Raw genomic sequence first — 23,145 nt, forward strand, 5'->3', positions numbered from 1 at the left:
GCCCACAATGTTTGTCTCTGAGACAGGGCTCAGATAGGGCTGTAATGGAGCTGGTTTTGTCACCCCTCGTAGCAGTGGTGCTTTTCAACAGAATTTTAAGGGGATTCTAATATCTTTCACGGATGCTTTCTATTTATCGAATAATTCTAATTCCATTGAGGGATCCAATTTAGACTTTAGGTGTAGCATTTTGCTTAAGTACTGGAGCTGAATACTGTGCAGGGAGAAATGGAGAGGAAAGAGAAACCTCCCCACCCCAGGAGCACCAATGTCCCCCTCATTCCACAAGCCACCCATCTCAGGAGAACCAGCCCCACCTCAGGCCAGCAGCTTTCCTCACCCCCATTCACTTAGCGCCACATCTGACAAGCTCCAACCTCCCCCACCTTTTGTCTGACAACTCTTACAATGGCTGTGACCCTAACTCTACCATCCTTTGGATATGGCAACGCTGCCTCAAGTGACAGCAGAGCCCTCATGCCCACAGAAGAGCCCTAACTGGCAGTGGGATCCTTGCACACACCCTGATGCCCTAAGCCTTTAAGCAACAGTGAGGCTCTCCCCACCTCAGTGAGTCCCTAGGCTGCTCTCAGCCATATAAGTAGAAGCCTTGGAACAGGGAGGCAACGCTAGCACTGGGCGGGGCCAGCTGCAGCTGCCACTCACCCAGGCCCATTGTGAGGTGACAGTTGGGGTGAGGCAGGAGGGGCTCCAGGGTGTAGCTGGGCGGGGCCTAGTCAGGGAGGCCCTATAGGGACCAGCGGAGGGCTCCTCTCTGGCTGCCAGCAGTGGGTGGTTAATGTGTAGGCTGCTCAAGCCAGGGGGTTACTTGCAGGCCTCATTGTCTGTTTCTCCCATCCCTTTGCTCACTGATCTTTCTCCCCAGAAAATGACTGGCCTTCAGGTCAACCTCAGCCCGCTGCTGGAGCCACTTGGCTTCATGAAGGTCCTTGAGTGGGTGAGTCTGGAGTAGGGTGAGCTGGGGGGGTGTTTTTTCTTAGAGCAGCTGAGCTGTAAGGGAGTGAAAGGCCCAAGAGTCCTCCCCTCAGGTCTCTCCATTCCCCTTGTAGGTTGCAAACTCCCCAGCTGGGCTGGGCTTGTAGGGGAACAGCAGCCTTTTCTATGGGGTAGGGATGTTGATGAGGCCAAGCGCTTGCAGGTGTGGGCTTGGGCGTGGCCTGGTTGGTGAGGGGTTTCCTGGCTCTCCAAGGTGGCAGTGCCTCAGAGAACTAGCCAAATCCCTTATTATCCACTACAAGTATTTTCACCACAAAATAACTTCTTGGCTGGTGTTTGTGACAGAGCTGTGCCTGCCTCACTTCATTTCAAGAGGAAACCGGTATAACTGCAGCATATTTGTGCCACTGGGGTGTCTGTGTGGTGGGTCTTCTGTTTGTTGGGGTGAGGAAGGGGAAAACAAGAACTATTGACCAAGATCTATGAAGAAACTCTGCTTCCTGTCAGTGGAAGCTTTCGGCCTGTGTTTTTGTTGCTGGTTTCTTGGGCAGTAGAGGTTGGGAGGGGAATGTTAATAAATAATGTTCTAAGCACAGGTAGCTTCCACTGATGTGAAGTTGGAGTTGTAGGGGGCTGGCATCTCTGAATCAGGCCCTGTTTCTCTGGGTAATTGCCCATGTGTTTTGCTATTTCAACGCTAATTAACAAAGGCAGTGAAAGTTAAAAATAATTCTCTATTTTAAAAGCAGACCTCTCTAGGTATTACAGATGCCTTGGATTAGTGAAACTAAAATTAAAATCTTTATCTTTATTTTTTTTTAAAGTTGGTGAGTGTAAAAAAGTAAAATAAGGACTACTAGTTTTCACTATTGGGTTAAAGTTGGTTTCACTCTTTTCTTTAGACTGTAGTGGAGCGCTTAAATCCAAACCACCTCTCTTTGAAATGGAAAGAGAGTAATTCTGGTGAAACTTGACTGCACTACTAGTAGAAAAATGCTGTGGCAATGACAATGCTTGTTTGAATCAGACCTTTGCTGATGGAGCACTATACACTAACTCTTATTTGGGAATGTTGAAATCATTTAATACAAATGTGAATAAATGGTGTCTTCCTCCCATTATTGACTGTACTAGATTTCACACAGTCTGAGAATACTAATATATTGTTTCAATTTTTATAGATTTTTTCCATCTTTGTTTTTGCCACCTGTGGAGGTTATAAAGGTACAACTACAATTTTAGTTTCTTGTAAAGGTGTTGTGAACAAAACAGTTACAGCTGCTTTTGCTTATCCATTCAGGTGAGTCTATTCTTTTACTTCCTTACTGTCCTCACCACTGCCCACTAATTTTATTGGATTCACTTGTTACCCACTATAATATGAGAAATCTACCTTTTTTTTTTTTTAAAGTCATCTCTTATGCTAATTCAAACATCCTGCAATGTATAGTCTGTTTTTGAGAAATCAGGGCACTAACTACTGAAAGCATGTTTGTCTCCATCTCTATGCAGATTATGTGGCTGGGAAAAGAGATTATATTGCCAAATTGAAATATACACCTTCTTGATGACTATCATGAGCTGAAAGCATTTACTTTAGTGGTGCATGAATCATTAAACTATCTCTAGACTTTTAAAAAAAAGTTACCCTTCATGTTGTCTTCATTTTATCTCAATACTGAAGTACTGCTGATCCTTTAAACAGAATTTTAAGGGGAATTCTAAAATCTTTAACAGATGCTTTCTGTTTATCGAATAATTCTAATTCCATTGAGGGATCCAATTTAGACTTTAGGTGTAGCATTTTGCTTAAGTACTGAATAGGAAAGCTCACCTGGCATTATGTGCACCAGCAGCTGATTTCTATATGAATATGGTCAACTAAACTTGCTAGTTGCCCATAACACATTGAAGCACAGACAGAACAATATTTCTGTGGGAATACGAGAGGGAGACTAAAAAACACTTGACTGGAATCCCAGCCAAATATAAACAGCAAGGTTCAGAGAAAAATAGGGAAGGAAGAAGAGTGACGCTTCCTCCTCTTTCCCAGCATCCAGAAGGGGTCCTAATAAACATAGGCCTCAATCCTGTAAACTGCTCGACAGGTATCAAGGGCTGTAGCTGCACAGAGCAGGCTATGGGATTGGAGCTTTAGCAGATGCTGATGGCTAGTGAAGGCTAGTATAAAAGATTCAAGACTCCCTGCCCCAAGTCAACATCCAGAGGGGGCAAATCTATTGTGCTGTCCATTCAGTAACCCACTAGGGTTGAGCTGAATCTCTCAGCAGAACTGCTGGGAGCCTAAACATTTGCATTTACCTACAGCTAATGATTTAACCCTATGGCTGGCAAGCTCTCATCTAGCTATTTCAGCTTAGGCTGGCACACTTAAATTAAGCACAATTAGGCTTGTTTCCAAGTCTGAGTGGCTTAAACTTCAACTTTCAGGTTCTGAGTTAGTCTTCATTTGTAACTTCTATTTAAGTGTGGTATGCCTTGTGGCAAAATCTAAGTCTTTAAGGTGGGGAGGGGAGTATGGGGAGTATAGAGAGTATTATGCAACTTGAGTTGCTAGTCAATGTATTCATCTAAAGAATGCCTTATGCAGTCGGAGTGTTGATGGTATTGTTCTCATAAAATGCTAAGATACTGAGGTTTCCCCTTGTGCAAGAAAGTCTTGCTATGGAAAATGCACTGTCTTTCCCCCACAGGTTGAATACAGCTGTGTTTAGTGCACCAGATCCAACACGATGCAGTGGCACTTGGACTGACTTTCACCTTGTGGGCAACTTCTCCTCTTCTGCACAGTTCTTTGTAACTTTTGCAGTCCTCGTATTCCTTTACTGTATTGCTGCCCTTGTACTATATGTTGGGTACATGCACCTGTATCAGAACACTGGCAAAATCCCATTGATTGTAAGTAACTAACACTAAGCTATTTTCGTCTTTTTGTTTTTAAAACCACTGAAAGGAAAAATGACTTCTGCTCAGCACAGACCTGTTTAAGTGACAATTAAACTTAAATTGTCACATTGTGGTGCAGTGTGGAATGGTTTAAAATCACTTGGGTTTATTAAACTTTGCTAATTTAAAAAAAAATCAAGTTGCTGCTTTTTAAAATTAAGTTGAAAACTGTTGCCACTACAACTTTAGATTAAAATATAAACAAATTAAATTTATAAATGGTATGGCATTTTAAAATATTTACTGGAAGGGGTTCTTTATTAATCTTAACAAACCCAATGTAAGCGAAAAGGAAAACCAAAGATGAAGGCACAGATCCTGCAAACTCTTTAACTGGTGTGTAACTTTACTCACATGAATTACACTGACTTCAATGGGACTGCTCATGCTAAAAGCTAAGTACGTGCATAAGTGTTAGATTTAGCCCCTGACACTGCCATCTTCATTAACTTGTAGTGGCAGAAAATATTACTTCAAAACAAAATTGACTCAGTGGCAGCACTAAAAAGTTACTTTCAATAAATCAATGACACTATTATGAATTGTGTACAGAAACAGGCAAACACAAAAATAGAAGCCTAACGTTTGTTTATAAAGATTTATTTTGGGGGAGGATGCTAAATGCATTAAAACAAAAGACACCAAGTCACATTGACTTCAAACTGCAAAACGGGACAAAGGAATGTAGCCTGGTCAAAGCATTTCAGATTTCTTGACTTGTGGAAGTTCAATATATTGAAAGGAGTTGTTCGCTGCAGACCAACTTTATTGCTCTGCTTATCACAGTAAGGATGTTAGCGAGGCCTGGACTTGTTTCAACACAGATAAGCACTTTACAAGTTTTCTTATTAAGAAGTTTCACACATCATTTGAACTTTTAACAACTGGGAGACAAGTAAAGAACTTCCACTCTACCTCCTTTTTCCATTTTACAGTCTTAAATTGCTAAAAAACTAACGTAAATAAAAACTTAAGCCAATTTTAGTTTAAAATTATCCTTCTTTGACGGAAATCTTCTGACTAGTTAGTCGTAATCATGAATAGGCATTAACTACTTTAACAGATTGGGAATCTTAATACAAGTATGGTTCACAGAAAACAGGCATTCCTATTGATTGCTGCAGATTTAAATGACTAAGAATATAGGACCTGGATTCTGCAGTTGGGTCTACATTGGTGGCTGGGTGGAGACCATGGAACTTTGTGGTTTCCAAAGTTTGCATGTACAATCTGATTGCAAAATGTAGGCCTAAGTCTGCAGTGTGAAATACATGCAATAAGTTTAGACACTTATGTTTTAAATGTGCTTGTGAAGGTCATCTGATCTTTCCTTTCTTTGTAGAATGGCTATAATCAGACTTTTTGGTTTTTTTGGATCTTTCTGCTTAAAATAGCAAAACTAGTAAATTAATTCTTAGTCTAAAGGGTCACAGTCAATTTAAATCTCACTTTAAATATGAAAATATTTCCCCTACTAGTGTTACTTTTAACACCTAAAACTACAGAAAAATATTTGGGGTAACTTTAATAGCTCTCTGGATATTCTGCAGTTTCCTCTGTGCAGGCTTTTTCACACAGCAACAAGAGATGCAGTTTTGTTTTGTGGTTTTTTTGTTGTTGTTTTTTTTTGTTTAGGGGCAGAAAGATTTAGGGGTCAGATATACCACCTAAAACTACTTCTTTTAATTTAATGTTCATATTTTAATTTTTACTACCCAAACTTAAAGTGCCATTTGGACAAATTGGAAACTGTGAGACACAGTGAAAGTCTCCCGGGCCACCAAGTCCTATCTGTAAAGGAGGATCTTGTGTCTAAGGGCTAAACTAGAAAGTGCTGTGTTAGTATAGTTAAAACGGCAAACCTCCTCACCTACTTCCATGTGTGGATGCAATTTTAACGGTATAAAAGTACTTCTATAGGCATAGCTTTTTTTTTTTTTTCACTTCCCAAAATAGAATAAGCTATATTGGTATAAGGCACCTTTTAAACCAGTAACATCATGTTAGTGCTTATACCAGTATAATTGCATTAATGTTTAAAAAATATTATATACACCCCTAATTGACATGCTGTTATAACTCTTCTAGTGAGTCAGGCCTGGGACTTGGCTTGGAACCCAGATATTAGCTTTTCTATAGACTTTGAGTGACCTTAGGCAAGTAACTTTTTTTTTTTTTCCAGCCTCACGGGGATTTTGTGAAGGTAATCACTACTGTAGAGACAATTCTCTGAATAGTTCAGAGTCTACATATTGGATGACTTAAAAACTGCAGCACTTCAAACAGCAGAATGACATTTTTCGGCTGTCAGTGTACCAAGAGATTTAATATTAAAAATATCAGTACTGCGTTCTCAAGCACAATTTGATTCTCCTGAGCCTCTGTGCCAATTCTGGGGGTGGTGAACATTTAGGATAACTTATCACACTGAACTGTACCTAACATTCTGCCCATGTTTTAAATAACTTTTGGGGGGTGCAAGCCTTCAGATTAGAGAGAGGTAGACTTCTTCTATCTGAATTGTGTTGACAAATCGTAGTAATTGCTTGACTACATTTGGTTAGATATTTCATTATGAAATATACTTAGACTAAATAACCAGCATCAGTCAGGTTTATTAATGTGGTAGGTACAGGAAAAATGTTCTATACAATACCAGTCTCCCCAGAGCAGTCCCGTGCAGCGATATTACGTTCACCTTACACAAAAGGTGTGCTCCAAGTTGTACATTTCAGCTGATATTTGACAAGTTACACATTTCTTTACACGTTACTTAAATCCAACCCATCAGTTTGTTCCAGTTCCCTAACTTGTTTTGTTCCTTATCTTTCTTTTGGATACTAGCATTTCAGGCACTGATATGTGAAGGTACTTCCTTCCGTAGCTTGTGCTAAGACACAGAATGAATGTACCTTGATTTTTACAAGTTTCCTGTCTGCTTATTCCAAATGGTTACTTCAGCAAATGCAAGGTGTTGTGGGATACTTGGCATAAGTGAACAGGATTATGGTATAGGCAGTTTAGGCTAAATTACTGTTACAGTATTTGTGATTAATGTTTGTACTAATGCATACTAATATATGGTGTGGATAATACACACTATTATATCTTTATATGCTAGCCAGCATATTTTAGTCACAACTGCTAAGTTGAATGTTTATCACCTTTTTTAGTATAGAAGGGGTGTAGACAGTTCTGTAGTCCAGTTACAGTACTGTCTGTGTAACTTTTATATTGTGTTCACAAAGAAAACTAGTATCTGAGACTGCCTAACTAAACTGGCTTAATATGTTTGCACAGGTAAGTCAATAGCTGTGGACCTGAAGAAGGGCTGTGTTTAGCTCAAAAGCTTGTCTTTCACCAACAGAAGTTGGTCCACTAAAGATATTGTCTTTGTCACTGTCTAATAGCTACCTAACTCGTTGTCTAATAGCTACATATGCCAGTATTGTATCTTGACTGTAAGTCTGATGCATTTTTATCACTTTTCCCTTAACTGGAAAATGTGTTTAATTCTCTTGTGGAAGTGGTAATTGACGGTTGTCTTTTGGTATAGGACTTGGTTATTACTGTTATGGCTGCTTTTCTGTGGCTGGTCAGCACTTCAGCCTGGGCTAAGGCACTTACTGATATAAAAATATCCACCGGTCCCAGCATTGTTCGGGAGATTGCATCTTGCAAATTACCAGGATCAACTTGTTTGTTTGCCTCTGTTACCAGCATGGGAACTCTGAATGTGTCCGTGGTACGTATATCAAGAGTTATAGCATCCTTACCTTGCTTGTATTGCACCTGAACTTACAATACACACTTGATGGTATTCTATGTAGCACCCATTTTTTAGTTTTACTGAAATTCTGTCATGGGTTACCAGTCAGAGTTACCTAAGGCAGAGCACTCAGAGGCAGATTAAGATTTCCTAGGGCCCTGGGCCAGAGCAAGTGGGGGGGGGGGGGCCCTCCCCACCCCTTCCACCTGTGGTCTCACCCTATTTTGCACCCGATCCAGCCCCTGCCCATATGACCTCGCCCATGGCACCCCTTTGTGCCCCTTCGCCGGGATCCTGCCCATTCCATCCCCAAACTGCGGCCCCAAGACCAGAGAAGCTCTGTTTCCCCCACCGTGGCCGCAGGCTCCAGCAGGTAGCAAGAGCTCCTCCAGTCCTGGGGCTGCAGCAGGGATCCCTGTTCTGGGGCTTCCCGTGCTCCCCCTGGTTTCTGCTGGGGATGGGGTTGGGGGGGCGCTAGGGGCTTCCCCTGCCTCCACACCTGGCACAGCTACCAGGGAACAGGGTTGGGGGCATGGGCGCTTTTCCCACCTGCCCAGGGCTCTGGGGTCCCCCAGTTGGCCGAGGCCCCTGGGCATGGGCCTCATAGGCCCAGTGACTAAATCTGCCGCTGAGCGCACTAACCAGAGCAACAACTGTTTCCTCTTAAAACCGTTCTTGGGAAATCTGTGTAATTTAATTTGCAGAAAGATGTCTTTCAAAGTCATTTGGGAATCTCTCTTCCAGCACCTTTCTCTTAAGCTTCCACATTACTTCTCTCCATAGCCACTCTCAGCGAGTGCGATTTGTCCAGTAACTTTATTGAAGTTCATGTGGGGTGTCTCTGGTAGGAGTAAACTAGCTACTGCCTGACGTTTATCTATCGAACCTGGCCTTTGTAGTAACTGTTAACCTTCTTCGCATACCCCAAAACAAAGAGACTTAAGGAAAGCTCTTTTTAGGGGCTGGGGATTGCACGGTATTCTTGTGGTGATAGATAACAAGCTTCTCCCCCTTTACTAAAGCATAAGGAGTGTGGCCAAAAGTACATTGTATTAAACTGTAAGAATCTGGGTTCAAAAGTGATCTTACACTTGCTCACTAGACCAGTGGAGATCACATGCTTAATCCCTTAATGCATGCCTGCAGTTTCCATTCATTGAATGGAGGAACTTCATAATTCCTTGCATATCCATGACTGGTCCTACATCTCTATAATGAGCATCCTCATTATAATAACTATCACTACTAACTCATGGAGAAATGGGTCTACTCATTAGTAGATCCCTGTGGAAAGAGGATCAATTAACTTAATATTTAAAGCACTTTGCAAGTATAAATCTCTAAAGGAATGTTGCAAGCCAAACTGTTTTGCCTGCTAGTTTCAAATTTGTGCGCTACAAGAGTTTAATTTTTATAATCTCTTTTTAACCCCCGCCCCCCCAGGCTTTTGGATTACTTAACATGATTCTGTGGGGAGGAAATGCTTGGTTTGTATACAAGGAGACCAGCTTGCATAACCCATCAAACTCAACTTCCCAGAGCTCAGGAATCTATCCACCTACAACAGGAATATAATTAGTAAGATGATGATGTTTGTACTTCATAAAGAGCATCCATTTTGCATCCGACGGCCAACAACTTGGAGTCACTGCAGTTTATTTTTGTAGTAACGAATAGTTTAAACAAATTAGTGGGTAAACTTCTGCTTTGTACTTAAAGCATGTCTCACAGAAATATGGATGTAAATTTTCAAGTGTTTTACAGTGAAATATATTATGACTCTAAAATGAGTGCAGTTTCTTCATTTAAAAATAACAAATTGTTCAGACCCTCCTAAGTCTCTTGGCAAATACACACACATCTTTTCAGGAAGTGGTTCTAGTAGTTAACATTTGTGGGAAGAAACTGATTTGGATTCTGTAACATGACTGATTTCTCAATTGAAAAGACTACTTAGCTTAGGATGTTTGGAGTTCCAATATTAAATCTGTCATTCAGAGGTTACCTACTAATAACTTTGCACAGATAAGCTTTCTAAAAAAATTTAGTCGTCTCTGGTAGCATGATTCTGGCATTCTGTAATTTTCTTGTATATTGTTGGTGTTTTTTTGGAGGGGGAATCTAGTATAGACACTTTCTAATGTTGTACTTGCAGATAAACACTTAAGACTTGTTTGGTGTTTATATGTTCGTTGTTACTACTTCATGATTCGGGACAATCTTCAAAAACACTTAGTAAAGCTGCAAGTCACACTTCTGTGGCATAATTTAAGAACAGAAGAGTTAAGAAATTTAGGTAGGGTGGGGGTGTTTAAGTGCATCTCAGCTACAAAGCATTGTTGTAAGTTTGAGAGATACTGTAGATGCTAAAGCTGACTCCATCAGTAAATTTATTGTTTTCGATTCAGGTAAATGAGTCCAATCAGAGCAATGGGAGGTGCATAGGACTTACCTACCTAGTGACACAATAGCTGGAGATGTCTGTCTTACTAATCTATACAGGTCTTGTTTAATAGTCAAATCTTGATCCCAGTAAATAGACAGTCTTCCCATGAGATATTTACATATTCAGACATCTGACTTACTGTTACCTCATTTATTTCTCCATGTGAATTGTCCAACAAAGATGTCTCATGGTTTCTGCAAACTTTAATAAATATTTAAACAGTTACTGGGGCTATACACTCTAAGCAGCAAATATTTCTATAAGCTTGCTTTCTTTCTTTCAAAGCTAGGACAGGTGTAATGGTACATACATCTCTTGATCTTTCAGTGTCTTGCCTTAAGTGTCTTTCCATCTGTAAAGATGTAAAAAAATAAAATAAAATAAATGTACTGTTGCAAGAACAGCCTCTAATAAAGATGAATTGCTGTAACTTTTAGTCTATATACTCATTTTTCTTCCTTGCTTGCTTCTGTGAGCAGACTTCCCTCGCAATTCTACCTCTGGCTGTGTAGAGGAGGAAGCCGCCTGATGGAATGTAGCAGTAAGAGCAGGACCTTGGCCTGGCTAAAGCAGGATATGGTAGTGTGGGTGGATGGAGAGAGCTAATTGGTAGAGCCCCACAAATCTGCGGATATCCGTGTCCACAGACCATGTTTGTGGATTGCGAATCAGAGGCCGATTCAAATTTTGTATCCACACAGGGCTCTACTAATTGGAACCCAGCATGTGCAGAACAAACTAGGATAGGGTGAGTAAAGAAACGGGAACACTGAGATTGGACTCTTGCCTCGTTCAGAGTGTAGGATGAACCTAGTTTAGGGATGAATGTGAAGCACACAGATACCATAGGGATAAGCAGCAGATAAAAGCCCAGCAGAAAATCAATAATTCTGTCTTCAGAATGGAATTTGAATAGTGTGCAGTAAATAAGATGTGACACCCCCCCCCACCCCAACACACACACATTATTCACTCTTTGACATTTCACAGGTGATAGTCCTGTCTAAGCCACTTTACATATAGGAGAATGAAAATGAAAGCTTGGGCAGAGTGTAGGGGAAATCACTTTATAAATACAGCTGTGGCTCTTTGATTCACTAAAAGAAGGCTATTCAATGGCCATTGTTATTTTCCCAAATAGACCTATTTATTGGCTGCAGAAAACCCTAATCAGACACTTCTCTAAATCAAACTGGGCCATGTTTGAAGTAATCAAGTAACATAAGCCAAGGACTTGACTTTTCAGCAGTTATTAGTTCAGGCTCACTGCCAAAGTTTAGTTCTATCACCATCTTTTCTATATATACCTATTAAACGTTTGCAGGTTAAATATCCTTTTTCAACTTTAACCCAAATTCTCTATTTGTATTATATATAATTTTTTAAAATCTCCCTCTACAAAGCCTAGCACAATAGAAAAGTGGTCATGAATTTACCTTAAAAAGATTCCAAGGAGAAATTTTTTAAAACAAATGTTCCCCTGACATCTTTACACCTTAAGCAGTGCAGTATTCTGCTGGTAAATGAGAATGTACTTTTTATATTTTTGCTTAAATGTACGTACGCAAAGGAAATAAATAGTATAAATGGTGAAAAGTAAGTCAAATTTTTAAATTCTTTGTTTCAAGATTTTATTTACACTGTAAGGAAACTTTGTTTTCTTAGGATATATTTTTTTACCCTGACTGTGTCCCTGTAAATTTAATCCCCAGCAAGGGCCCAAACCTGCGAACACTTATACATGTGCTTAACTTGACTATTGTGAATAGTCCTATTGAAATTAATGCTCATGATGATGCTAATCAGGGCATGATTACAAGAGTGGGTCACAAGGAAGCAGGATTTATTAAATTAGGGCATGCAGAATTGGCATTTTGGAAATAACCTGCAGGTGGAATTAAGTTGTGTCTCCTGTGTTGATTCTTTCACTGTAATGAAATATGGGAAAGAAACTTGCTGTAACTTTGTTTTTTAAAATGCTTCCCTAAAGAGTCATTACTGTTCTGTAGTAGCACCCACCATTAGGTTGGTGCTTTTCAAATATAAGAGAAGACATGTTCTAAAGAGTTTGCATACTGAATGATGGACAGACAAAATGGTAGAGGAAAAGGCTTAAATAAATATTTTTGGTAAAATAAATGGATTTTCACTAAGTGCCCACAACCTAGCCTTAATTAGTGGGTTGTAACAAAGTGAAATAATAAATGTTCTTTTGGCCTCAGACATTAACTGCTAAATACAATGCAATTGTCAAGGAATCCCTGGCACCAAGTAATTCAACTGCCTAAGTTGCTTATTTTATTGTTAAGAAAACCAGTTCATTTTTAAACTAATTACTTCAGGACACAAGTTTTATACAACTAAATGTCAATAGGTTGTAGCTCCCACAGATTTTGACTCTGGGCTGCACTGAAGTCTGCTCAGTGTGACATCTATTCCAGGGTAAATAAGACAAGTTTTTAATTTAATTTAATTATATAACAGGGGTAAGTGGATCTGAGTCACTCTCCTTCCTAGAATAAACATCAGCTGCTTCCCCTTCCATGGCTTTCTGTTCCCCTCCAGAGGGGAGTGTCTGATGTATGCTGCTTGCACTGGCCTCCCTGGTGGAGTCCTGCAAATTGGGGAGGAAGAATTCAAGGCATCATGCCACAGTAGCAGTCAGCCTCTGCAGGGCTGCTGGATGGAAAAGGAACTGCCCTCATTTGCTCAGGAAGCTCACAGGTGGTGGGAAGCCAGTCCTTGACATTTTGCTTTTGAAGTTACATCACCTTTGTGCTGGCAGCTGTGAAATGTTTTTGTGTCTTGTTTATGCACTTGTAAAAAGGACCCTCCAAACGGCTGAATAGCGTTTTTTCTGATTGCACAAGAAGCACTGAAACTAATTGGAAATGTATAGAGGGTCTGATTGGATCATTCTGACAGAACAACAGCTGGCAAGCTGCCAGATCTCTCTAGGTGAGATTCTCTCAGCATAGGGTATCTCCAGCTGGCAGCAATTTCACCAACATCTGTCAGGGGAGGGAAGCTTTTTTTTTTTTTTTTTTGGTCAGGAGGGTGAAAATCCTCTTGCTCATCACCTTTGTTCCAGCTTCCTCTAGTGAATCATCATATTAGGGAACTAAAGCTTATTAAGCATCTTTTAAAGAGAGAGACAGAAATCTGAGGTATGAAAACACTTTGGAAGAAAGGGAGATTTGGGTGATGGTTGTAGATGGGAAAAAAAGAAACCACACGGTCATTCATTAAAGATCTGGGAAAGGATGGATAGTCTTATGAATGGTATCCCCTGTTTAGGGAAGGGAGCCTTCTGTGGTTTAGAATGTTCATACTATTGGTCTGAGAGCTGGGCCTGTCCCAAAATGATTAAAAATGCACATGTCCCACTAATTGATTTCCAGAAGAGATCCCTGGGCCTGCCTCAGCTGTGGGGCCAGTAAAGCCTGTGTCTCTAAATTGCTGGCTAAGATTTTTGCCACCATGCTGCAGGCAGTGTTCTAACAGCTTAGCCAAGGGAGATTTGGCAAGGTGAGGTTACTGGTTACCAGTTGCCATTTCAAGGAAGTTACTGAATGGAATCCAGTGAGATAACTGTGGACAGGCCCCCAGCATTAGTCAGGCCCCTCACCCCAGATGTATAGCAGGGAACTCCAAAACACCAGCAAAGGGCCTGTGTTAATAGCAGTTATTTATTTAGACCTATTCTGAATGGTGTTTTATGACACTGTGGTAAAATCATCTGAGCTTGGTCTACACATGTACTTCCACTGTTACTACCACCAGTGAAGTTGCAATGGTGGGAGATTTCCTAAGAAAGGCTGGTGTATATACAGCTGGGGAGGCACTGTACTTGCCTTCCTGACATCATCTCCTAATGCCTTACTTGAGTCACAGTCTCCAACACAGTCTCCTGGATGGGAAACCCTGAGAGAAACTCTTTCCTGCCTGCCCCTAGACTGAATCAGTCTAGACTGCCCCTAGACTGAATCAGCCCTGCTGTGCTGCACTATGCTGCGTGCGGGTGCACAGTGACCCAGGATTTGGCGCCAAATCCAGCTGCAGAATCCTGGGAAGCTGAAAAGAGAATATACTTCTTGGTGTGGTATTAAGAGAATCACTACTGCCTTCACAAATGACAGATTTCAGAGTGGTAGCCGTGATAGTCTGTATCAGCAAAAACAATGAGGAGTCCTTGTGGCACCTTAGAGACTAAAATTTATTTAAGCGTAAGCTTTTGTGAGCTAAAACCCACTTCATATTTTCCATTCCATGCATCTGATGAAGTGGGTTTTAGCCCACGAAAGCTTATGCCCAAATAAACTTGTAGTCTCTAAGGTGCCACAAGTACCCCTCGTTATCTTCACAAATGAGTGAGTCTAAGCAAAGCTGTTATTTCCCAGTTAGGCATTCTGCTGTTCCACTGAGTTTATTCTCTACTTCATTTCTTGTGTCAATATTTAGTCTGAGTTCATTTCTAGCAGTTTTACATGGCCCTGTATAATCTAAAACAGATTAGTTATTGCCACATGTAAGGACAGTCCTTATTATTAATCATCATTAAATATTAACCTGAATCATGAGAATGATTCAGGAAAATGTTTACACAGGAGCATTGTGTTCCCACTGTTAGGTGTTCTGTTGTGGAGGAGGTGTTAGGGTGACCAGATGTCCTGATTTTATAGGGACAGTCCCGATTTTTGGGTCTTTTTCTTATATAGGTTCCTATTACCCCCCACCCCCTGTCCTGATTTTTCACACTTGCTGTCTGCTCACTCTAGGTGTGTAGGTTCCTTCAAGTCTCAAAACCAACACTAGGGAATAGGTGACACCTTTCTTTTTTACTGTATGAAGTATGTTTCAATCTCATTGGTAAAGTATACACACACACACACCCTCACACACACGTGTTCTAGTGGTTATAACAGGAAACTAGGAGTCAAGATTTCTGAGTTCTATTCTGAAATAGCAAGTTTCTTTCAGTTCTTTGGATGGGGTGCCAGTTCCAAAGGGTTTGCCAGAACTCATCAGGGCTCTTTCTGACCAGAAGATTTGCTATACATCACACGTTTCATTATGAAACCCATCCAGAGCCAGGAAACACTGCTTTAAAACCTTTGTGCTCATCTGGGGACAGCAAAAGCCCCTGTTTTTAATTTCACCAACAGGATTATGGAACCCAAAAGAGTTGTATGCTAAACTTGGCTAGTTGCATTTCCATTTCAAACCCCAAACTAGCAGAGCATCACGTGGGTTGGAGTTTTTTGAAAAAGTCCTCCAATCAGGGCCTCTGGCCCCTTTTGTGACTGCTCTAATGTGTAACAAAGAGGGATCTCCTGCTGCAAGAGAAAAATTAAATTATTACATTCCAGAAGAACCCATTTACTATAGAAAGGGGGTATCACACACATCCCCAGGTACAGGAAGCTTGGCTAGAAATGGGCCAAGACAGAGCCTGATTCACTGTTCCCCTGCACCTGGTGTGGTCACCTGGGTCTAAATCAGAGCAGCAGAATTGTACTCTCTCTGAACTGGTGTAGAGGACTGCACAAGAATAGGGAAACTGCCAATTGCTTTTGCAATTTTTATGGCTCATTTTGATTGCATTTCACATGGTCTCTATCTTCTGGGAGAAATGGTTTCTCTTCTCTCTTTTTTTTTATTCAAATTTTTTATACTATAGTTTGCATCTGTGAGGTTCTAAAAATTCCCTGTATAGTTGCTGGTGCTTTTTCTTATAACCAAGGAAGATCTGCGGGATCGTTTTAAGCCACCACTCATCGCTCCACAGCTTCAAAAGCACACATTTCCTTCTGTTGTAAATCAGTGGAAACCACTCATACATTGCTTTGTTGGGCCGATGCACCAGGCTGCATGAAGATGATTTTGTAATTAAATATTAAGAGCCAGATATTCAGCTAATATCAATTGGCATGGCTCCACTGATGTTGAATTGATGCTTGCTGAGGATCTGGCCTTAAATATTCTAGTTCAAGCAAAGCATGGAACTGGGAAAGCAGTAAAAGAAACATACCAAGTAGCTGGAAAAAACCCATATTGGCTAATGCTGTGCAGCGTTTCCTTTGTCTGTAAGCTTGCCCTGAACAAGAGTTTTTCGTCAGAAACATCCTTATTAAACCTGGCATTCTGGTTTGGCTCCATCTGAAGAAATGTTATGCATGGAACTCCCTGCCTGAGCAAATCTGATAGGCCCCTGACTATCGGATTTGTGCAAATCTAATAGGCAGCTTAGTGGGCTGAGCTGTACAAAAAGCTGCTATTATGACTTCAAATTCAACTTGTCGTGTTCCTGTGCAAACATTTATTATAATGTTGTACAACAGCAGCTACACAGAAGGGCTTCGGAAATTGCACAGATGTGAAGTAGTTAATAGTCTCACTGGAATAAGACATAGTTTGCATCATGAAAACAGCATGTTATTAAACTGCACATTTCACTTCAATGCATATCAAACTAGATAACGGGGAAGAACTCCCTGAAAGAAAACACAGAAGTTCTGAGAAGAGATAAGTAAGCAACACACTAATAATGGATTCAATGCAGAACCACAGAGATGAGACCCTTTGAACTCTGGGAAAGTTCAGGTCTGAACTCCTGATTATGTTTCCAGTAGTGTCCACAATGTGATAGGCACTTTCAAGACACAGGCTAGACACATCACTGAATGCATTTTTGAAAGATGCTCAGATCACCATGATGGGTGCAGTATGAGAACCTGAATAGAATGAAATAGGAGGCACAATCCTTTCCCTAAGAAGTTCACAGCCTTAAAATGGGCAGATGAATAGTAGCGATTGGTGGGACGGGATGCCATGTGAAAGTAGAGAGATCAAGGTGGAGCTTGGCAAAATAAAGTTAATTGTTTTTTACACTTGTCACTAGTTTCCCAGAGGCAGCACACCACAAGTGATTAAGGAGGGACCTATCAGATTTGCTCAGGAAGGGCGTCCCATGCATAATATCTCTGTAAGATGGAGCCAAGTCAGAACACCAGGTTTAATAAACAAGTTTCTAAAGAAAAACTCTTATTCAGAGCAAGCGTATAGATAAAGGGTTCATGTTCCTGCCACATCCCAAGCCCCTGGCATCTCTTAAGCATTGAGACTTAGTGTGTCTGTATCTCATTATGAGCTGTATTGATCAAGGGCTAGAACTCTTCTTGCCTACATAGAGATGGGTGGGTCCAACACCTCAGCAATATTATACCCCTGTATCTACACTGTGCCAGAGTCCCCGCACAGGGCTGGATGCACAGGTGAGGAGTGAGACGGCCAGGACAGCGCTGGAGGGGACACAGCATATCCCCTTCCCACAAGGGGAAGTTGCAGGGCAGCCTGTCCGCCAGGGAGCTGGAAATGGGAGGGGGGCCAGAGTTACGAAGTTACAGGGGCTACCAGACAGAAGACCTTGGCCTCTACCAGATCCCCTGAACCCTCTGCTCATTCTGTGGGGTCACCTTGGGGGTGGGTGTAGTAGGAAGAGAGCTTGAAACATAAGTCTTTGTATCAGAGGCCTGGTATGAGGCAGGACCTGCTCACAAAATCTGGCAAGAGTAGGGCTGATAATGCAAAAATACACATTCCTAAGAAATACTAAGCACAAAGTACTCACAGAAACACATCCCGATATCAAGTGGTACCAGAACATACCGATATCAAGGATGGTACAAAACATTCCCCAAGGATAACAGAAACACACTGACCCTTCCTAAAAGATAAGGTCAGGATAACAGTATGTAATAAAAATGTGTTAAACCAACATGTACAAGGTAATGGGTAATAATTAGCCACATCAAAGGGCAGTAACTAACTATGTCAGAGGCAGTACTAACTTGTTTTTATCAGGGTATAAAAATGTATCTCAGAGGAAGTATCTTTGTCCAACCGAGGGGGGAAATGGAAAGCCCCACCATTCACTGAGCTGCATCCATGGTCACAGGCATACCTGTCTTAATATCCTCCTAGAGTCTGCCAGGTGCTATTACCGTACTTTGTCAACAATAAACCTGGCCTGGTGCCTTCGTATCTTAACGTATCTTGTGGTCACTGGGCAGTTCACCCAAGTTCAGCTGTGCCAGCTGTCTGCGCAGAGCTGGGACAGTACACAGGGAAAACACACACAGCCGAACATCTAATCACAGGGAGGAGCAAAGTATCCTCCTCCTATGAATTGATCTGGTGCTTGTACAGCCTCTAGCACAGTGTGGGTTCTTGTCCATGACTGAAGCACCTAGGCATTAAGATAATACTACTACTAATAATAATAAACAGCTCCTGAGAGGAACTTCTATAAGTGCAGGAGATCATTGCTGTTGATACACCAACATGTGATCCTTATTTACCTAATAAGGAAGAGGCAGGTATGAGCCAATAGTACAATTTGGTGCATTTAATCTGAATTTTTAAAATCTATAACTTCACTGCAGCTGTCTGCTTCCTAGCATGTGGTGGAGGTGGCCTTTTCAAAGCTAATTACCTCCTCAGCTGTAGGTAGTTGCAGGGCCTCTGTAGTGTGGATTCTGTGGCTTTTTTCTTCCATAGACCTTGAACCTAATGCACCAGTGTCCACCACCATGTGCAGTCATTTACAGTGATTGTAAAGTGAGTGCAGTATGTTACCAAAGCAGAATGGCAGAGTTTACAGCCACATTTCATCAGCGTAAATGACTGTGTGAGGTACAGTGCTCTGGAAATCAAGCTCCATGTCTGTAATATGGCTGATACCATGTGTAATGTTCTACTGCTACAGAGAGTTAAAAGATACATAATCTGCCAGGCAACAAGGTAAAACCCTGCATAATTAATTAAGGTTGAGTCCTTGCTGAAGGCTGTGTGGCTGCTTTACTATTTTGCTGAGTGGATAAGTTTATACTGTTAGTTGCGGAGAGAAACTGGAATGCCCCAGTATTGTTATTCCCTTTCCTGATTCAACAATAGTGCATGATCCTTCCACAACCAAGTGATATCACTATTAATTCAGCCCAGGCTGTGTGGGAAATCTCTAAGCATGTCTGCCTTTGCTCCAGCTTCTCTGGCAGAATTCTGTCAGCAGCAGTGCCTGCTCAGAAGAGAAGTAGCTAGATTTATTGGTCTGAACTATCAATGACTTTCATTCCTGGATGATTTAGTGGGCCAGATTCTTTCCAGTGTCCAGATTCTACAGGCACAGCATAGGAGTGGGGGTTAATTAACTAATTCTATGTAAAATGTCTGAGAAACTGGTGTCCCTTCAAGAGGGTTATGGTGCACTTTGTTCCCCTTGCCACAAACGGAAGTCAAGCGATGGGGATGAGGGCTTTTCTCCATGCATGCTGGAAGGACAATGTTTATTGTATTAAATTTTGAAGTGTGTAATATTTGACTATTCCTAAACAGAAGGGATCAATATTAAAAGGCAGGAAAGATGTACAGTCTGCAGGAAGAAGGAATGCACGGTAAGGTTAGATCTTATGGTGACTAGTGCTTTAGAAATATTAAGACAGCTAAGGTCTGGTTCTCAACTGTCTTGTTTAGGTTATGTCTACCTTTTGTCAGTTTTCTCCCTGTGGCGGGGAAATCACCACAGCAGCCCAACACTGTAGCATTTAATTTCAGAAAGGGGAACTACACAAAAACGAGGGAGATAGTTAAACAGAAATTAAAAGGTACAGCGCCAAAAGTGAAATCCCCACAAGCTGCATGGACGCTTTTTAAAGGCACCATAATAGAGGCTCAACTTAAATGTACACCCCAAATTAAAAAAACGGAGAGAACCAAAAAAGTGCCACCGTGGCAAAACAACAAAGTAAAAGAAGCAGTGCGAGGCAAAAAGGCATCCTTTAAAAAGTGGAAGTCAAATCCTAGTGAGGAAAATACAAAGGCACATAAACGCTGGCAAGTGAAGTGTAAAAATACAATTAGGCAGGCCAAAAATGAATTTAAGAACAGTTAGTCAAAGACTCTAAAAGCAATAGCAACACTTTTGTAAGTACAGCAGAAGCAGGAAGGATGCCAAACCGCCAGTGGGGCGTCTGGACGATCGAGATACTAAAGGAGCACTCGAGGATGATAAGATCATGGCAGAGAAACTAAATGAATTCTCTGCGTAGATCTTCATGGCTGAGGATGTGAGGGAGATTCCTAAACCTGAGTCTTTCTCTTTAGGTGACAAATCTGAGGAACTATCCCAGGAACTATCTATTGAGGTGTCACTAGAGGAGGTTTTGGAGGTAACACTTACCTGGAGTGGCTCCGGGGTGGCAGCAGTGTGCACTGGGGCCAGGACAGGCTCTCTGCGTGCCTGCCCCAGCCCCACGCCACTCCGGGATCTGGCCAGCACCACGTCCCTGTGGCCCCTGGGGGAGGGGGGTCAGAGAGCTCCGCGTGCTGCCCTTGCCTGTGGGTATCTCCCCCAAAGCTCCCATTGGCCACGGTTCCCCGTGGTGGTGGATGTGGTGCCGGCCACTTCTGGGAGCGGAGCGGGGCCTGTGGCGCCACGGGGGTGGCAATACCATGGGCCAGATCCAAAGCCCTGAGGGGCTGGATCCAGCCCATGGGCTGTAGTTTGCCTACCCCTGTTCTAAGTAGCGTCAGTGAAGCATTTGGTCAGCTTCTTGAGATGGGACTATTCTCGGTAAGTGCCTAATCAAGAAACACTTAGCTGACAAAGAACTTTGGGAGGCACCAATCCATATCTGAGCTTTCCTGGGTTCAAACTCATTTCCTGGGTTCAAACTGTTAGTTCAAACTAACATGTAAACAATAGCGTCGGCCTGTAAAGAACTGAGTCATGCATGGACATGTGGCTTGCCCATGTGACTCCAGGCTCCATCCTGCTGCTGTGATCGTCCACAGGGCAGATGATATAAAAGGCTGCTGCATCTCCTCCATTTTGTCTTCAGTCCTGCTTCTTGCTTCTGGAGGGACTTCGCTACAAACTGAAGCTCTGAACAAAGGACTGAATGACCCATCCCAGCTGTGGATGTACTCCAGAGACTTGATTTGAACCTGCAGTTTATTCCATCACTGCTACAAGCCTGAACCAGGAACTTTGCCATTACTGTATATAATTTAACCAATTCTAGCTCTCATCTATATTTCTTTCTTTTATGAATAAACCTTTAGATATTCGATTCTAAAGGATTGGCAACAGCATGATTTGTGGGTAAGACCTGACTTGTTGTATATTGACCTGGGTCTGGGGCTTGGTCCTTTGGGATTGGGAGAACCTTTTTCTTTTACTGGGGTATTGGTTTTCATAACCATTCGTCCCCATAAGGAATGGCACTGGTGGTGATAGTGGGAAACTGGAGTGTCTAGGGGAATTGCTTGTATGACTTATGGTTAGCCAGTGGGGTAAAACCAAAGTCCTCTCTGTCTGTCTGGTTTGGTGTGCAAAGGAACCCCAGCCTTGGGCTATAATCGCCCTGCTCTAAGCAATTTGTCCTGAATTGACACTCTCAGAAGTGTCCGACCAAAGGCAGCATAGTTACAGGGGGTCAACAAACATGTGGACAAGGGGGATCCAGTGGATATAGTGTACTTAGATTTTCAGAAAGCTTTTGACAAGGTCCCTCACCAACGGGTCTTAAGCAAAGTAAGCTGTCATGGGATAAAAGGGAAGGTCCTCTTGTGGATTGGTAACTGGTTAAAAGATAGGAAAGGGTAGGAATAAATGGTCAGTTTTCAGAATGGAGAGAGGTAAATAGTGGTGTCCCGCAGGGGTCTGTACTGGAACCAGTCCTATTCAACATATTCATAAATGATCTGGAAAAGGGGGTAAAAAGTGAGGTGGCAAAATTTGCAGATGATACAAAACTACTCAAGATAGTTAAGTCCCAGGCAGAGCTACAAAAGGATTTTCAAAACTAGGTTACTGAGCAAAAAAATGGCAGATGAGATTCAATGTTGATAAATGCAAAGTAATGCACATTGGAAAACATAATTCCAACTATACATGTAAACTGATGGGGTCTAAATTAGCTGTTACCACTCAAGAAAGAGATCTTGGAGTCATTGTGGATAGTTCTCTGAAAACTTCCACTCAATGTGCAGCAGCAGTCAAAAAAAGCTAACAGAATGTTGGGAATCATGAGGAAAGGAATAGATAATAAGACCGAAAATATCATATTGCCTCTATATAAATCCATGGTACACCACATCTTGAATACTGCATGCACATGTGGTCACCCCATCTGAAAAAAGATATATTGGAATTGGAAAAGGTTCAGAAAAGGGCAACAAAAATGATTAGGGGGTATGGAACAACTTCCATATGAGGAGAGTTTAGTAAGACTGGGACTTTTCAGCTTGGAAAAGAGACAATCAAGGGGGAATATGATAGGTCTATTAAAATCATGACTGGTATGGAAAAAGTAAATAAGGAATTGTTATTTACTCCTTCTCATAACACACGAACTAGGGGTCACCAAATGAAATTAATAGGCAACAGGTTTAAAACAAACAAAAGGAAGTATTTCTTCACACAACGTACAGTCAACCTGTGGAACTCTTTGCCAGAGGATGTTGTGAAAGTCAAGACTATAATAGGGTTAAAAAAAGAACTAGATAAATTCACGGAGGCTAGGTCCATCAATGGCTATTAGCCAGGATAGGCAGGGATGGTGTCCCTAGCTTCTGTTTGCCAGAAGCTGGGAATGAGTGACAGGGAATGGATCACTTGATGATTACCTGTTCTGTTCATTCCCACCGTGGCACCCAGGGCTGGCCTTACCATAAGGTGAAGTGAGGCAGCCGCCTCAGGTGCCAGACAGGGTGGGAGGGCACCACTAGGACCCAGAGTTTAGAAAATTGTGTCTGCTGCTGGTGCATATGTATTCTCTCAGCTCTAGCTGCACAGAGATGGTGGAGTGCTGTGCTGGAGGAAGGAGGGCACAAGAGACCAGGCAGGCAGGAGAAAAGGTGAGAGGGAATAACAGAAAGCAGCAGGAGGTACAGGGAGAGAGAGGAGGAGGAGCCTCTTATGTACCTCTCTAGCACCCTCGGGAGC

The 23,145-nt window shown here is 41.8% G+C and overlaps 1 protein-coding gene across 2 annotated transcripts; it reads left to right on the forward strand.

Annotated features, from left to right (window-relative positions):
* The first annotated feature begins 619 nt into the window (after positions 1-619).
* Positions 620-10,569, forward strand: SYPL1 (synaptophysin like 1). 2 transcript variants are annotated; one of them, XM_037889786.2, is made up of 5 exons: positions 620-958; positions 2,139-2,257; positions 3,672-3,876; positions 7,481-7,669; positions 9,137-10,569. In XM_037889786.2, the coding sequence occupies exons 1-5, from the start codon at positions 800-802 to the stop codon at positions 9,266-9,268; spliced, it is 804 nt and encodes a 267-aa protein (XP_037745714.2). In that variant the 5' UTR covers positions 620-799; the 3' UTR covers positions 9,269-10,569. The 2 variants fall into 2 exon arrangements, with proteins under 2 accessions (XP_037745714.2, XP_043407623.1); XM_043551688.1 differs by lacking the exon at positions 620-958 and adding an exon at positions 1,173-1,339.
* The last annotated feature ends 12,576 nt before the right edge of the window (positions 10,570-23,145 follow it).

Source organism: Chelonia mydas, chromosome 1, assembly GCF_015237465.2.
Source record: "Chelonia mydas isolate rCheMyd1 chromosome 1, rCheMyd1.pri.v2, whole genome shotgun sequence".
In the NCBI taxonomy this organism is placed as follows: Eukaryota; Metazoa; Chordata; order Testudines; family Cheloniidae; genus Chelonia; species Chelonia mydas.